The sequence below is a fragment of the Cyphomyrmex costatus genome, unplaced genomic scaffold, assembly GCF_001594065.2.
Source record: "Cyphomyrmex costatus isolate MS0001 unplaced genomic scaffold, Ccosl1.0 scaffold1748, whole genome shotgun sequence".
Lineage (NCBI taxonomy): Eukaryota > Metazoa > Arthropoda > Insecta > Hymenoptera > Formicidae > Cyphomyrmex > Cyphomyrmex costatus.
In genome coordinates, this window is record NW_017275767.1 from 9,332 (window position 1) to 28,064 (window position 18,733).

Sequence of the window (18,733 nt, forward strand, 5' to 3'; positions counted from 1 at the left end):
TAAATATGTCTTTTAATGTTATATTATAAGTTAGTTTTTAAGTATTGTCAAAATAATTATAATTTAGAATATATGATTTAATTAGTCGTTTAGAATATCACTCTTATTTATTTGACTCTTACAATGCCATTTTTATGTTTATCATTTTGAATAGATTTAGATTTTTTATTCATATTAATTATATTTAGGAGCAAAGTACCGTAAATGTTTGCATTCAACAATTTTGCTTTCTCTCTCTCCCTCTCTCTCTCTCTCTTCTGAATGTATATTTATCTTATTTTAAGTGTAAACAATATAATAATTAATAGTCCGAAAAGAAAGAGATAAAAAAATGCAAAATGTGCGAGCAACGCGAATCTCTTAGTAGGGGAGGCCGAGAGGCTAAATGTGGATTTACTCGAGCGTCGTGGGAACCTATTGGATTGTGAAGATTAGATGCTAAAAAGAAAAAAAGGTTATATGATGTATGCCGTTTCAGTGGGGGGAGGGGGGGGGAGCGTGTACATGCTTTCAAAAAAAACTAAATCCCAAAATCCCCGCTTGGCCTCCCCTACTATCTTATTTAATTCCACTATGAATACGATATCATTTCATCTTTATCGTTCAACGAAAATTCTAACAGGATAAAATGATACATCGTACGCATCGTGTGTGAAATGAACCGCTCGAAATGGGGATAATCCGGTTACTCACATTCGATTCGTGCGAATTGGAAGGCGTATCAGCCATACTTGATTTGACGTAATCGAATGTGATTGGCCGTCAGCTTTCCACTATTTCGGGTTATCGCCAGGCGCCAGTTACCGCGCATTTACGGGACAGCTTGCTGTATTTTATAATTATCCCTACTAGAGGTCGCATGGAAACTGCCTAGACGCGGACTGTGAGAAGAGAGGAACAGTCGAGCGGACCTCAGTAAATGTGGAAAGGGTTGAACGGATCGAGTTCGAGTCAGTTCGAGTAGCTGTGTTTGCGTTGTTTGCTGTAATCATCGATCTATTTGACGATATCGAAGTAAAGGTACGAAGTGAACGTTAATTATCGATTGGTGTCCATACGTATGTACGAAACAAAATAATTGACAAGACTTTGGTGATCATTTGGCTTAGCGATGGACGGCGCGAACGTGAATGGCGGGAACGCCGAAGTACCGCGCGAGGATCCTAACCTCGAAGGCGGTAGCGACGGTGGTGCTGGTGTTAATAGTGCGACGGAGACGCCAGACCAACCGAACTCCAGCAACAAGGCGCATCCTACGGCTGGTGGTACCGGAGACACGCAGGAAGTCAACGGCGAAGTAAGAGCCACGTCCAAGAATCATGGCATGTTGTTGCCCCGTATTAGAGCACTGAGAAGGCTCAAGGCTAACTCTACGGACGCTGTACCGAGCAATGCACCGAAACCGCCTGGGACAAGGGGACGCAAGCGCAAGCTTATAGAGTTAGAAGACGTCAGCTCCGAAGATTCCGAAGGATTCAACGGCTTTGACTCTCAAGGACTTGAATTGCAGCCTGCTGGTAGTCACGTTCTAAAGAAGCTTATTGGTATGATTTGTCATGATGATTCATACTTTTGGTTCATAGTAAATATATAAGAAAAATCTTTTTTATCTGATTCTTGTAGATATTACATGTATATTTTTTAATCCTATATAGTGTAAGGTCATATTCTGACTCATATAGATTTAAAATCATTAACAAATTGGATAAATAATTTTAAATTAAATAAAATAATACATAGAATGAGCTACGAGCCAAGTGGAATGTTTATTACTAAATATTAAATAATTGATAAAATATTACGGCTAAATAAATTGAAGCGCAACTGTTTTCTCTCTAATCGAATTATTCTGATTGTGAACACAATTATGTTTAAAACAAATCAGTATACAATATGTTCTATAAATGTTTGATTTGATGGTTAAGTTTATCAAATTAAATATATGATAAAAATTTAAAATCGCTTTTACCAATCTTTACAATCTCGCTTGCAATTCTTGTTGATACTTAATAACTGCATGGCCATAATGTTACAATGGAATTGATCAATATATGAAGTTAAAAAATAAATATTAAATTATTTTTAAAAAATGAAGTTTGTAAGCAATGATAAAAAGCATCATCGCTTAAAATTATCATAGCTAGTTAATATTCAAGAGCCAAAAAATGTCAAAAGATTTGAGGAATGTTAAAATCGTATGATGTCAATTAATAAAATCTTTAAGCAATCATAAAAAGTATGTAAATCCTGAGGAAAGACTTATGTTAACAGAATTTGTCTTATTAAAACTTAATATAATGCAGTATAAAAATATCAGATCAACCGAAAGAAATCATTAATTAAAAATGAAATAATATAAGATGAATAGATACTGGGGATATACTGGATATTTTCCAAATATCCGGTATCATTCGATACACTTTTTACTATTGATAGATAGCCGGATAATATTTCAAAATTAAAAAAGAAAATACGATATATTAATATATCTAGTTGAAATTTTATATTGAAAGTTTGCACATCATTGACGTAAAATCTATTCAGCTCAATTTCTTATACAGTTTATGATTTTGTACAATTATGGTGGTTTACGTGGATAATCGAAATAAATTGTTATCAGAAAATTTTGAAATATTGTTCATCATGAAAAATTTAGATTATCAAACAATATTGAAAATCTGCAAACAACTCTGTTTTATAATCAGTTAACTATTATAGCTATTTTTTTTTTGCTTTCTTTTTTTTTAACGTAAAATAAATTTTGATAACAAAACTTCCTGTATAAATCAAATATAAACTCGGAGAGAAAGGGCACTAGGAGTCAGGCGCAGATAACTTTACGCAATTGCTAATATATAATAAATATTCTTTATTATAAAAGCTTACATGTTTCATTTTTTTGCCTTCTTCAGAGACAATGCAAACATAAATAAAATAAAATTAAAAAAAGGATCAAAAGATACTTTATCATAGTGAGCTTCACCATCTGATGTTAATTGCATCTAACAATACATATTACATAAAGGGAAATAAAAAGATAAACAAAGAAAATAGCGAAAAGAAAAGAATAATAGTAGTATTTATTTACACTTCAGCTTTACAAAAATAGCCAAAAAGGGGACTTGGTTTACAATATTTCTTAAACATTCATAACCCACACAATCTTACAAAAAACTTTCCATTATTCTAGCCTTAGCCTATAACTAGTTGCAATTATATTCTATTTAATCTCATCTTATCCTGTTAGCTCTGTGAAGCTGGCACCCCTAAATGCGAATTTTGATAAAATCTTTATTGCATTCGTTTGCCCACTGTTTGTCCACGTTTGTCCACCCGTTATTTTCGTTTGTCCACCGTCCAAAAAAAAGTTATAAACAAAAAAAAATTGTAGCACCCCCAAGTGATTATTTTTCATAATTATGTACGAAAATCGTTTGTCCACAACGCGTACGTGATTGTCCACCCATTATTTTCGTTTGTCCACTCTCCAAAAAAAAGTTATAAACAAATTAAAGTTACAGTATTCATCTTCGGACAAGTAAGTGCGTATATTTTATATTTATGCACAGGAATCGTTTGTCCACAACGCGCACGTGATTGTCCATCCATTATTTTCGTTTGTCCACCCTCCAAAAAAAAGTTATAAACAAATTAAAGTTACCGTATTCGTCTTCGGACAAGTAAGTCCGGGTGGACAAACGATTCCTGTGCATAAAGGTAAAATATACGCACTTACTTGTCCGAAGATGAATACTGTAACTTTAATTTGTTTATAACTTTTTTTTGGCGGGTGGACAAATGAAAATAACGGGTGGACGAACGCGCAGGCGTAGTGGACAAACGATTCCTCATAATTATAAAGTATACGCACTTATTTGTCCGAAGACGAATACTGTAACTTTAATTTTTTTATAACTTTTTTTTGGAGGGTGGACAAACGAAAATAATGGATGGATAATCACGTACGCGTTGTGGACAAATGATTCACGTACATAATTATGAAAAATAATCACTTGCGGGTGCTACAATTTTTTTTTGTTTGTAACTTTTTTTTGGAGGGTGGACAAACGAAAATAACGGATGAACAAACGTGGACAAACAGTGGACAAACGAATGCAATAAAGATTTTATCAAAATTCGCATTTAGAGGTGCCAGCTTCACAGAGCTTATCCTGTTCTACTTGTACAATTATCATAGCTTCGTAATTACTAGATTTAACCACAGCCCATTTAACACAAATCATCTCTATCCTTTACCTGTCCTTCGCCTTCCTTTAGTCCACACCTCTTTTCTTATTTGCCTTTTTTTCCTTTTCTTTTTCTTTCCACAACTTCCGTAAAATTTTTTCTTTCTTTTCACACCTAAATTCTCATCCCTAAGTATTTTAATAATCTCGTCCAAATTCTTACCTAGCTCTTGAAACCACCAAGAGGGTTCTTACCTTCACACAAAACTTCACATAATGTTCCAAATCATCTTTGCCATCACCGCAAAACACATACATCATCTCTCTATCCTCCTTTTCCCTTTTCCAAAACTTATTTACTTCTTCTAAATTTTCACATCTAAGTCTCTTTCTTTCTATTAACTCTTTTTCTATCATACTCTTCTCCCCCTTCTACTTCATTTGCTACAATTCCCCATCCATTCCTATTATAAAAGCTTTCCCTTTCTCTGCCATACATATCTTCCCAATTTTGATATCTTTTTTCCTCCCAACAAGCCAAAGCTATTAAGAAAAGAATAATATAATTTTAGTATATTATTCTTTTCTGTTCACTATTTTCTTTATCTTTTTATTTCTCTTTATGTAATATGTATTGTTAGATGAAATTAACATCAGATGTGATTTCCTATTGTGCTTCCTTGGCTGTGATGGAGCTCACTATGATAAAGTATCTCTTGATCCTTTTTTAATTTTATTTATGTTCGGATTGTCTCTGAAGAAGGCTCAAAAATGAGTCGAAACATGTAAGTTTATCTTGTATAATAAAGAATATTTGTTATACACTAGCAATTGCGTAAAGTTATCTGCGCCTGACTCCTAGTGCCCTTTCTCTCAGAGCTTATATTCCTTTTTTTTTTTTAAATTTTGGGGAATTTGTAAATATTTTATGAAAAAAACAAAAAAAAAAGTATGAAAAATATCTGATATCCTGTAATTTTATGATGTAGTGCCTCTCCAATAAATATTTAAATAAGAAAGTTTGTAAGACATTTGGTTTCTGAGATGTCGACAAGTAGTCTAAGCAGGTTGTCTACGTAAATGCACCCATTGAAATCAACTAAAATATAACTATCCCCATAATTGACAACTTTTTTGTGAAAACTAGACGGATACCCTGGTTTAACATTTCTTTCGCTTGGATCAAATCTGGACGACTAAGCAAAAGGTTCCGAACATTTCCATAATAGGCGCCCTACTCGCAAACAATCACCTGCAGTGCTGTGTCGACAGAATTTTCTTTCTTTCACGTTTGGTCGCTTTAAGAATGTAACAAAGCGATCCTGTCGGATTATTTTCTATTAAAAATATTCAATGATATCAATGCCTCTCCAACAGATACTTAAATAAGAAAGTTTGTAAAGATATTTGGTTTTTAAGAAGCAGCTGCTGAACAAGCAGTCCAGGTGAATTGTCTACTTGAATGCACCTATTGAATCAATTAAAATGTTTACCATCACTATAGTTAACAACTTCTTTGTGAAAATCCCAGATAAATATCGTGGTCTTAACATTTTTTCAGCTCGGGGGGATCAAAGGGGATAGATTTTGAACATTTCTATAATAGGTCCTACTCTCTCATAAACAATCTACAGTGCTGTGTCGACAGAATGACCTATCTCTTTGATCGTTTTAAGAATATAACAAAGCAATATTAGATTATTTTCTTGAAAAATGTTTCTAAAAATTGTAAGCTTCTAAGCGCATTTCATAATAGTGTGAGTATAATTTTCAGCACTGTCTAGGTCACATAAAGATCACTTTAAAATTTTTTAACAAAAACTATTGTTTTGTATTACCTTATAACTGACATTAAAAGCTTTTTAAAACACTATTATAAAATTATTTTTTATCAAGAACTTTTTAAGTTATAAAACTTAAAAATCTTACAGTATCACCTACATTAGTATTCTCCAAATTGTCAGACTGACAACTAAAACCTTTTGAATATTGTTTATAGTCATAATCTCGGCAGTCTTTATTTTTAGTGTAAATATGACAATAAGAGAAACCTCCAATGGCCTTGATATATATTGTTAAGATTTCATGACTATGAACATTTATAAGGTTTTAGCTATCAGTTAAACACCTTGTAGAATGCTAATACCAGTGATACTTTTATCTTGTCTTATAACTTGAAAAGTTTTTAATCAAAAATAACTTTATATTATAACGTTTTAAAAAGTTCTTGACGTCAGCTCAAAAATGTGTGAAAAAATGATAATTATCATTAAAAATTTTAAGGTAATCTTTACGTGATCTAGAAAACGGTCTTGAAGATTATACTTATACTATCATGAAAAGCACTTAGAACTCTACAACTTTTGACAAAACCATTTTTCAAGAAAATGCAAATTTTTCGAGAAATTACCTAGTACGGTCTATTATAGTTATATCCTATATATGAATATATATATACATATATATACAGGGTGTTTTCAAATTCGCACCCGCGAAGTACAAGACGTCATACTTTACACAAAAAAAAAACAACAATTTTTTCCTTTTGCAAAATTGCGTCTGACAAGTAGTTTTTGCAGGAGAGGTTGAAGTTAATGAATAAGCGCTTTGATCTATGTATGTGGCGCTCAGGACCGACGGCCGGCGGGTGCGCGCTCCTCGTTCGCTTGTCAACCTAATTCTAATATGCTTGGTGAACGTTCTATTTTTTTTAAATATTGCACAATTGCGTATGGTAGTTAAATGTGTAATATCACTGAACTTAAATAATAGTTTACTAATTAAGGGATTACGTTTGCTTATATAATAATTATTTAAAAATTATGCTCTTGATAATTTTCAAATAATTATTTAAAAAATGTAAATATTTTTTTTTGTTCATCAAAAAATTATTATCTATTTAGAATTCTTTTAAGTTCTCTTGACTCTGTACATATTTGTTTTATTATAAAAATATGTGATAAATTTAAAGATGTCGATACAATTATTACTCAGATTTTAGTTAATTATGTAAGTATTGTAACATTTTAATAATTAATAATTTTGAACAAGTCTTTTTATGTATAATCTAATTCTGTCTTTATTTGTCATTGCAAGTAATGAAGAGAAAATTAACTCTTAAAATATCATAACTCAAATATTTTACTTTATTTTTAATCACTATCTCAAAATAAATTAATTTTTTGGTACTTAAAGTTACACGTACCCAGTGAAAAATGACAATGGAATGGACATCGAATCGACGTCAATTCGATACCGATTTCATTATTATTTCTCACTAGTAGTAGTTCCTTAATTAGTAAACTATTATTTAAGTTCAGTGATATATTACGTATTTAATCATCATACGCAATTGTACATACAATATTTAAAAGAAAAGAATGTTCACCAAGCATATTAAGATTAAGTTGAACGACGAGGAGCGCGCGCCGGCCGCCGGTCCTGAGCGCCACATAGATCAAAGCACTTATTCATTAATTTTAACCTGCTCTCCTGCAAAAACTACTTGTCAGACGCAATTTTGCAAAATAATAGTACACTGTGTAACAAGTGGGGGATAGTTGTTTATAGCGCGGGACGGGCGCGAGCGCACAAGCGAAGCGAGACAAAAGAAATAATTTTTTTTAACATAAAGTATGACGTTTTGTACTTCGCGAGCGCGAATTTGAAAACACTCTGTATATATATATATAGACATGTTTTTTATATATACAGGGTGCTTAGGCGTTGTTTATAACAAGTGTTGTTTATAACAAGCGGCAATAGTCGTCGTTAGACATGAGTCGCGTGCCTAGCGACGGCGAACTTTGCGCGCGCTTGCATTTGACGGTGGGCCGGGCGAATTTAAATATTTTTATAAATTAATATCTCGTTAACTATTACTGCAATCGCAAAATAATACAGGACTTTTTGACTCAGTATAGTCTGTTCTACCCACGAAATATCAGGCGGTTAATTTCAGCCACCCTGCATATGTATATATAGGTGCATTCCGAATACGCATGAAACGCATCATTTGTCTCTGATTTTCTCACCGAATAAGACATTAATCTATATATTATTAATTAACAAAAGCAGAAGAAATTAGTTGTTATATATTATTCAAGACTATAGTAAGAAATTGAACTTAGAAAAGATTATTTTATGTTTTATATAATTATTATTATGTTTTACATAATAATTATTATGTTTATTAAGAAAATTTTTATTTTAGATTTGAGCGAGGCTTTTTCGTCCATTTCTTACGATAACATTTCTTGATAATGTTTATACTTTTAAACAGCACGTACTGATTATTTAAAAGTGCTTGTGCTTTCAAGGAACAAGCATGATAATTATAAGCACTTGTTACTGCAAAGAGATATATTATCGTAAATTTTCGTATATTATTTTAAACTTGAAACTGACGGAATAGCCCCGCTTTACCTTATATATATTTATTTAGGAACTATTAATATATAGATACGGGGTTACAATAGTATTCTTAGACGGTCGTGGAATCTTAAAAGAATAAGAAGTTTGTTAGAGAGAATTATTTTCCTCATAATCGACCGTAACTGATCAATTTTCTATGGTTTAAAACCTCATGACAGTCTACATTTATTATTGTAATCTGTCTCTGCCTTAACCCTTCTAATATCTTGGGTATTTTGTGTCCGACCGATTTCTATTCGGATAAATTTTTCGCACATTGGACGGACCTGTTATTGTTAATCTTCTAAAGAATGTTTGCGGGAAATCTACACTGAGAAAAAAATGCTGTTCAATTAAAATTTATCACGGGTTGTCACTAATATAAATAATTAATTCATGTATATTTTTATTTATACAAAGACCTTGATTATTAAAACAATAATCAAAGCCTTTGTATCAATAAAATATTACTTATATTACATATATTACTCATACCTAAACTAAAAAAATCTTAAAGTTATTTTTTATGTATGTACATTATAAACAGTTACAATTTTTTCAAATCAAATGCCATTTTTATCCGACTTATAACTTTTTTTGATAACTGTTTTGGCAATTGAATTATATTACATTTTATTATTTTTAAAATAAAATTTAAACATTTGTTCTACAAACGTGAAAGTATAGTTCATAAATATTTAGAGATTTTTAAAAATTATTTTAATTAAATAAAAAAAATAACGGATTTGAAATACCCCCTAGGATATTAGGAATGAAGCACCAAATTAAGCACATTACAAGGTTTAATATATTTTGTTATAGCTGAAGCAGAAATAGCGGAGGCACAAGTTGTAAAACGCACAAGATATTCAAGAAGGATTTTGAATGCAAGAGAAAAAATGGAAAACAATCAAGATTTTAATGATACGAAAACCTACATTTACGAAACAGATAGTTTCGAGCCTTTAGATATAACAAAGATTAAAAAAGATAAGGAATCTGATAAATCGGAAACAGATTCTATCGATGTACCAAATAGCATAGATTCTGAAGCGGAGCCAAGCAAAATCGATATAACTTCCACTAGATCGGCAAATTCTTCGTCAGCTGCAAGTAGTCCCTCTGCAACATCACAAAAATCAAAAGGTAGTCTTATTTCTGGTGGTGGCAGTCCAGGAGGAAGGCATAAAACTCCTGTTGATATGTCGAATCCTTTATATAAAGAGCCATTTAAACATGGTTGGAAGCGAGAATTAGTGTTTAGAGCTAGTCATGATTCTTCCGCCAAAAAAATGGCTGATATATATTATTATACACCAACGGGGAAAAAAGTTCGAAGTTTTAGAGAAGTTGCAGAATCTCGTAAGCATGCAAAATATATATATATAAAATCAAGTTGTTTAGATAGCAAGCTGATGTCATTTTGACGTAAAAATGACGACAAATTGTGTTTGTTACATGGATAGATATATTAAAATTTTGATTTTTGTTATAGTTAATTCAAAGGATTTGACCATTGACAACTTCACATTCTTTAAAGAACCTATTGGACTCGGCGATTCTGATAAGGAAGTTATTCGAGATGCTAAAAGAACACGAGTATGTGTTTTCAATTTTTATATTTTTAAATTGTATTATTACAAAATATTATGTAAATAATTATTAACAAGTATTAATTGAATTAAAAATACTAGTAAAATTAATATAAACCGATACAGGATGTAAAAATATTTTATCATGTGTGTGTGTGTGTGTGTGTGTGTGTAAAAATATTTTACTTTTTTAAAGATTCCGTAGGAAGAATTTTGTATGTATATTTTAATTTTTGAACTAAGTATTTATTGTATAACAATTTTCTTAAATTAAGATTTGTTATTTCTTGATTTCCAGTTAGTTATCTCGCTAATCTAAGTATCTTGCCAGATACTAAGCATTTGAAAATTATATCGTTGGACTTCTTTATGTCTAATTATAACTTTAATACACATTTTATGTTACTGTTTTTGTTTAATATTTCGATTTCATAATACGTCAGTATGTACTGAGGATGATAAAACTGAGGTAACAAATATCTACGAAATTTTTTTTTAATAAAATATTTTTAAAAAAATTTTTTTAAAATATATAATACAGAATAGTTCAAATAATACAAATTAAATAAAAGTATATTGAAAGAAGGGTTATGAGTCAAAGAAAATAGATTTAATGTTCGTAAATAAAAGTTAAAATGATAATATAAGCATAGTTAAATACATTTGTTTCGATTCTGATAAGAGATGAAATCACATATCTTGCAATTAACATACCTCTAGATGATGGATTTTTAATTACATTATGCTTCATCTTAAATTCTAAATTTTTTCTTTCAACAATAATTTTTACAAATAGATTTTTGGTACTCCTATAGGGTCATCCTTATCCCTCATTATAACTAAAATAGTGTACAAAATCTAGAGGCTTCGGTAATTGACAGATTAACTTTTATTCTATTTTCGATATGTTGATGACATTATTTTAGCAACGGATACTACGAATAATATCCTAAATGTTTTTAATTCACTATATACAAGACTAATTTACCATGGAAATTAGCTTAATGGTAGATTAAATTTTCTAAACAACCGTCATTGTTGATCAAAATAGTATCATTTTTGATAGGGACCATAAATTAACTTTCTCAGGTAGATTTCTTAATCTCATTATTCTTATTATCTGATTTGTTACAAAAAGGGCGTTATTATGGGTGCTGAATTTTATTATTATCACATCCTCGGTTTCAACAAAAAAATCTAATCGATACTACCCTAATTGTCGCTATTTTTTGTATAACATAACAGTAAACATAATGGTAAACAGTGACATGTGGTTGCTTCATCGCAATTTGTTTCAGTCTCTTTTTATATTTTGACTAATTTTATATTCTGACTGTAATTACAATACAGTTATGACAACCAGAGGTACTTATTTATATTTATATAAATTACACTTCACCAATTTGCTTTAATTACATTTCTGTGTATATTAACAGATTTACAATGTCTACTTTTGCGAACTGTATGAAAGATCTTTAAACTATTATAATAGAGCTATCAGCGACATGTTGCAGAAAAAAAGAATTTTTAGTGTTAATATCCAGGAGTCATTTATTATTTAAGCTATAATCTTTATTATTTTATTATTTTTACACTTAACTGTCTAAATTATTATATATTTAACATTAATAATAATCCGATCGGAGTCGAAACGTCTGTATTCAACTATGTTTACATTGTTATTTTAACTTTAGTTTACGAACGTTAAATCTACTCTCTTTGGCTTGTAGCCTTTCTCAACGTACTTCAAAATATTTTTACATGTATACCTAATCCTGTGTCGACTTATATTGGCTTTATTTAATTAGTATTTTTAATTAATTTATTTGAGCTCATGTGTGTTTTTATTTTTTATTTTTTTATTTAAATATTAATTTAATTATTTATTTAAGTTTTATGCTTTAAATGAAGATTTGATATTTATTGAAAATTGCAGGGATCTGTGGGTGGATCTGCAAAGAAATATAAAAGAACTGTACAAACGAAAAAAACAATACAGGAACCTGTAGCAAAAAAATCAGTACAAGAATATGTAACGAAGAAATCGTTACAAGAACCTAGTACATCAAAAAAACCTCCAGCACAAGAACCCCCTGCTCCTGCACCTACACCTGCACCTACAGAAATTTCAAAACTTGTTTCTGCACCTGTGTCAGTACCTACAAAAACAGCTAAATCAGCAAAAGTGTCTGCATATAAAACAAAAGCAACTACAAAGAGAACTCCCCAGATAAGTACGTTCTTATATCCATGGATTATAATTATATCTATTGTGCTATCTTTTAATTTCTATAATTTGATAATTTAGTAATTTAATACATAATTTAGGGATATATGAGTTTCTATATTTTTGTACTATTTTCCTTTGTCTTATAATTTTAAATGAATACAATTATTTATACAAAAAATTTTTTTGATTATTTTATTATAAATTTATTATTTGTATAAATTTATTATGAAATTTGCATAGCAGAAATAAAATCACCAACCCAAGAAAGTGAGATGCTTCCACCTCAGCGGATTACAAATGCGAGAAGAAATCAACAACCGATTGAGAAGACTATACCAGTCAAAACCAAAAGATCAATAACGTGAGTATTTTAATTATTTAATCTTTCATATGTGATATATTTAATGCGTTATCATTAATTTAATTAAAGACGAAATTTGTATAGAAAACACAAGCAGAATACTAAAATATCCATTAAACGAAAAAATTTTATTAAGTGTATAATAATGTACTTTTTAAGGCTCCTGAGTAATCGCGACAGCTATATTGAAATTGTGACGTCATAGGCGAGAAATGCACATTAATTTTTGTTTCGTGCCATTTGTAAATAAAGAATTTGGATAGATAATGAAATCACTTAAAAACATTTGTAAAAATGGGTGGAAACTGTTCTTTCCTTCTTTAATAGTCAATAAATGGTCGTAAAGAGCATGCAAAATGAGCCTATACTCGAGCAGAAACACACAGTTTAATAGTTGATGAAACGAGTGAAATATACGCTTTTACGTATAAAATTTCGAGATAATTGTAGTTTCCGCCCATTCTTGGGACTTTCATGAATACGAGGCAAGTTACATTTTCACAAATAAGCAAATAATAACGAAATGGCACGCAACAAAAATTTTGTCGTCAAAGCGTCACTTTTTCACGTCTATTAGTTCAACTTTTACCGTAGCGAGGTAAATACACATACACAAGCACGAGCCCATGCTGTATGTTCGGCCCGAAAATGAACACACGAACATGAGCTCGTATTTGTGTGTGTTACTATCAGGTTTACCAGGCCGCTCACTAATTCAGTGTCGCTACCATCAATACGGAATTCTTGGCTGAGTACTCAGGAGCCTTAATCTAAAACAAAAAGTATATTTTAATTATATACAAAAGAAAGTATATAGCAAAATATAAATCTTTCTGAAATAACATATTAAGCAATTGAATACTTAAATATAATTATGCATAGTATTTAAAATGCATAAAATAATTATCAACTCACTCAAGTAAAACATAATCTCACGATACCGTATTTTATATATTACTTTATTGTGTTTTAGAAAATAAACATTTTAAAATTATTACACAGCTAGAAAAATGAATAATAATGTATTAACTAAATATTTTATATAAAATGCAAAATTTGTGCATAGTCATAGATTTTATTACATATGCAAATATAAATTAAAATACACGTATTTATATAGCATAATCATATGCTATATAATTTTAAAATGTATACAGTATATAATGTGTATGCACAAAAGTTGCTGCTTTGGATGAGAGAGAAGTTTATTGCATCTATAATTTTTATAATCCTTTTGATCCTATTTTATACATCCTTAATGGGAAATCTTTGTGTTTTTCCTAAATTCCTTTCCCCGTCAACGCACATCTTACAGGCCCAAAGTTCAAGAACCATGCAGTATAAGATGTTCGACAAGTATGGGATTAATACCAAGTTTACAATGTCGAGTTTGTCTCTGTTTATACCATCCCGAATGTGTTGATGGCATAGAGCTTGCAAGCAATGATGATTATGTCTGCAAGGTAGGTTTATTATGCAGTTTAAGAAATGTTTATATATATAAATTTCAAAAAATTAAAATTTATTATATATAAAATAAATTTTTTATTTTTTATTAATATCTACGTCAGTTGTTTTGTTTATATATATATATATATGCACGTGCATGTGTGTGCATGTGTGTGAGTGTTACTGAGTTATTTTAGAGATATTCTTTTATCGACTTTTTATTTTTTAAAAACTAAGATACTATAGTTTTTGTAATTAAAGAAATGTCTTTTGAATATAAAATGTATATATATACATATCTAATATATAGAGTTGTTGATTGTATATTCATATTTAAATAATTTTAGTATTAAAATGATTTGAATTATGCTAATATAAGAATAAATCTGTTGTAGAATTGTCAGCCAGATACTAAAGAATCTCAAATGCCAAACAATCCGTCTTTGACACCACCTCCATTGATTCCAATTAGTATGTTAAGTGCACAAAATGCAAAGTCAATAAAACATCAGGCTAATGCATCTCTTCCCAAATTGCAAAGAATTCCAAAGTCCGATAGTATAGAAGTGCAAACAAGAAATTCTACCAAAATACCATCTACATCCTCAAACTCATCTTCAACCACAGACAAAAAGGAAAGTACCTGGTTTCCTCAGACAGAAAATGAATTTTTGCAAAGTCATGATGGTACTATGCCGAAACCGGCTCAAAATATTGCTATAATGGGTGGTAAAAGATATATTGTAGTACCAAAAAATAATGCAATGGCAGTTCAACCAGCTATAACAGTAAAACCAGACAAAATTGGCGATAAGCCACCAATACTTCAAGACGGTTTGCTTACCGATATTACGGAAAATACTACAGATAATTCTGTTTCAAATTTATGTGTACCTCCATCCTTAAATACTGATTTACCTGAAAAAATAAATATTACACCTGATAAAGAAATTTCAAAAGACATAATTCATGAGACAGATCTTGTATCTTCTGATGCCACTGAAATAACTGAAATACATGATAATAAAGATAAGGATAGTAATATTCCTAAAAGAGATGACGCTATTAAAAATATATTAGAAAACGAATCTTTTATCGCCAATATAGATTATATCTTAGAAAGAAAAATAGATACAAATTGTACATCACCTGAAAGTAAATCTGTATGTACACCAGTACATGTTACAAGTATTACAAATGCTCTTGAAGCAAATGCAGAAACGGAAACAATTAAGACAGATCGACAACAGTCCTTATCAAATAAAGTGGGTACAATATCGAAAATAAAAACTAGCAAGTAAGTGTATGTACTCGTTACATAGGCACTTTTGGGTTTTATTTCTTATTTAGAATTTTTTTTTAATAATTTAAGTTTACGGCAACTATCTTTTGAGGTTTTGGCAGTTGCTTTGTGTACGTATTGTATTTACAATGTTTAGTAAAAAAAAAAAATACTTTTTCTTCCAATAATCTATGTTTATCAAATTAAATGTTGTATATTTTTTATTTTTTACGTACTATACAAGCTTGACTGTACATTAGATTTTACATTGTATAACATTTTAGGTTGTACATTAAAGTCTTATTTTATATGGCGATACAAATGGCAATAGATCTTTCATAACCTATTTTATATTATAAATAAAATTATGATATATAAAATTGTAAATGCAATATATATACTGATGCTTATTATATTTGGAAATATAAAAATGCGACACTAAAAATGAATTTGATTTTATCTTATGACCGAAGCACACTGCCTTAGCTTCTTAGAAATGCGGCCAAATTTACACCAAATGTAAGACAAATAAGAGATGCACCCCCGTTGGTTATCACAGTTCTTTATGTAATTGTAGTATCAAGGTAAATTAATTTCTATAAGTTACTCGATGTTAAAATGCACATTTATATATAAATATATGAATGTTTACATTCATGCTGCAATTACAAAGTTACTGATAAGTGCTTCAGTGGAAAAAATCTAATTCATTTTTACTTTTTATATTTGCAGATATAAAGACATGTGTGCGAGCTGAAACAAAAACTCCTAGTGCGTTTTCCTATAAATTCTCACAATCCTTCTCCGTCATTCCATATCCTTTTTATTTCTATATTTATTTCTTTATTTTGAATCTGTTACTTTCTTGATAAGAATATAACATATACATTCGCGATCACAGAAATTATTTTTATTAGAGGCTTTTTATATTGAAAGTTATAGTATGAACAAATAATTTTTAATCATTGTGTTTTAAAAAAGCCTCTTTAAAACAATAACCTTTTATTTTTATTTTATAAATGTTGACAGATAAATATTGTCTTTTTAATGTGCAACATGATATAAGCATTTTCACAAATATAATTGATGTCAAATTTCTAAAATGCATGTTTTTTTTAAATATTTTCAGGAGAAAGCAAAATCAACAGGAATTAGAGCAGCAGAATTACATGAATTTATTTTGCGCTGGTTATGATTCCCTGTTGCGTACTTTTCAATATCTTAAGGTCCAAGAGTTATTGCGAGCCGCACGAGTTTGTAAAATGTGGCGTGATCTCGCTGCACATCCATCTCTGTGGAAGACCGTACGAATGAAAAATAGTCAAGTAACTGACTGGGATGGTTTGGCGGATACGTTACAGAGACGTGGTACGCAGCATCTAGATCTCAGAAAAATGCTAATTGCTTGCGAGTCCGACAACATTTGGAAGAAATTCTTGACTGTTATACCACGAGTGAGCAGTCTTTTGAAGCTTGAATTATGCAGATGTCCCGTTTCAGTTGTGGAAGAAGTTATTAAGACTTGTCCACAATTGGAGGTATTTAGCGCAATGTCGATCAAATGCGAATCTCTTACGTTAGAATCGATTGGAAATTTGAGACGATGTCAAGAACTCAGACTTAAAGCGATATCTGGAATGTCCTTACAACAAGATCTTACTCCTTTACAAGATTTAAAACACTTGACACAGTTGGTAAGAATCTATGTTTTTTTAACATAATTTTTATTACAATTTTTTGTATTTTAATTTTTGTTATACAATATTAGATAATATTAAAAAATATCTTATTTTTCTTTTATGTACAGAGTTTAACATCAGTTAAGGAACTTGGGAAGAAAAAAATTGTTGTTATACAATCATTGACAAATTTGGAGACGTTAGAATTAGGCGAATGCTCTGATTTTCCTGACAAGTTTGGAACTATCGTTTTAATCAATTTAAATAAATTGGAACGTCTTAGACTTGAAAAAGGTCAAGGATCGTGTTGTACATTCGATATTCTTGAAGGCGTATCGAAATTACAGAATTTGAATCAAATGGAATTGGTCAATTTCGATGTGAAGAATGGTTTTGACAAATGTCTGGCTAATTGCAAAAACATCAAAAGGTTATTAATTATATTGACTTATATATCCCAGTCGGCAACATCTAACAACATGGTGCTTGGAGGTGTCACAGAATTGTCAGACAATTTAACGCATTTTATATGGGGTGTTACGCTTGAGTTACTCAGGGTTACGGAACTATTCATTGATCAGTGCAATCTTATGAATAAACAGATTACCGGAGATTCTATACCAGTTTTAAAACCTGTTCCCTGCTTAAGATTAATTTCGGATGTTGAGGATGAAAACGAGAACCAAAAAGAAGGTATATTAACTTAATTATCAGCTAGCTAATTAACATTATCTCCACAAATAATTTATATGATTAAGTTGTAAAATGTTATTTAATAATTTTACAGCCGATGATAAACAACAGCCGCACCAAACGGGTCCTCAGGTCGACATTTTGCCATTGCCACAATTGCAAAAGCTTCTTTTAACTGCATTACCCAAGACACGAGTCAAGATATTGAAAATTCCCTTTCACGCTACTTGGCGACAAAGCATTTCCGATACTACTACGCAATAGAAATGAACGAGATGATACTAGTATGAAATCGAATGAGACAAATAGAATTAAAGTGACATTTGCGACACTTGAACATTTTTTTGTAAAGTTAACTTGTAAAATTGATATATTGTCCATACTTCTATATCAGGCCTGTTCAATTTGAGCTTCGGAGCCAAAGCATAAAGCCATCGATGTAAAAAATTAAATTTAAGTAAGGTTTTAGATTGTAAAGTATTCATAAGCTTATAGGTATCAACACTTAAGTTTCAAAAATTTTGTTCATTGAATTTGTTTGCGTCAATGGATTTGTATTTTGGCTTCGGAGTTTAAATTGGACAGGCCTGTTCTACATCTACTATTTTTTGGATGAAAAATAACGTATATTTATGTACTATGAGTTTTATAATCTTCAGCAATTAATAATCCTTCGCAACGTATTGGTACACACTGCGGTATATTTAGTATTTTTGTGATAAATATATGTGGGACCATGTATCGTGCACCATTTTTGCTCCAGGCAAAATGATACAAGCTGGTACCCTTGTATGGGTTAATTTAATCAAATAAAATTCTGACTTTTATATATCACAATTTTACTTCC

General features: G+C 30.4%; 1 protein-coding gene across 3 annotated transcripts; it reads left to right on the plus strand.

Annotated features, from left to right (window-relative positions):
- The first annotated feature begins 942 nt into the window (after positions 1 to 942).
- LOC108772026 (uncharacterized) lies at positions 943 to 18,178 on the plus strand. 3 transcript variants are annotated; one of them, XM_018537470.1, is made up of 11 exons: positions 943 to 1,020; positions 1,110 to 1,544; positions 9,423 to 9,962; positions 10,096 to 10,199; positions 12,129 to 12,426; positions 12,663 to 12,783; positions 14,099 to 14,246; positions 14,628 to 15,529; positions 16,644 to 17,208; positions 17,322 to 17,886; positions 17,981 to 18,178. In XM_018537470.1, exons 2-11 carry the CDS (start codon positions 1,112 to 1,114, stop codon positions 18,148 to 18,150), a joined length of 3,846 nt encoding a protein of 1,281 aa, XP_018392972.1. In that variant the 5' UTR covers positions 943 to 1,020; positions 1,110 to 1,111; the 3' UTR covers positions 18,151 to 18,178. The 3 variants fall into 3 exon arrangements, with proteins under 3 accessions (XP_018392972.1, XP_018392971.1, XP_018392974.1); XM_018537469.1 differs by lacking the exon at positions 943 to 1,020 and having other exon boundaries at positions 1,039 to 1,544; XM_018537472.1 differs by lacking the exon at positions 943 to 1,020 and having other exon boundaries at positions 1,039 to 1,544; positions 12,666 to 12,783.
- Positions 18,179 to 18,733: the final 555 nt, after the last annotated feature.

What these genes read in the sequence shown, in the direction of transcription:
- LOC108772026 (XM_018537470.1), top strand. Translation starts at nt 1,112, where the DNA reads ATGGACGGCGCGAACGTGAATGGCGGGAACGCCGAAGTACCGCGCGAG. An exon ending in ATGATGATTATGTCTGCAAG is followed by an intron (nt 14,247 to 14,627) that starts GTAGGTTTATTA and finishes AATCTGTTGTAG; the next exon opens with AATTGTCAGCCAGATACTAA. An exon ending in AAACGAGAACCAAAAAGAAG is followed by an intron (nt 17,887 to 17,980) that starts GTATATTAACTT and finishes ATAATTTTACAG; the next exon opens with CCGATGATAAACAACAGCCG.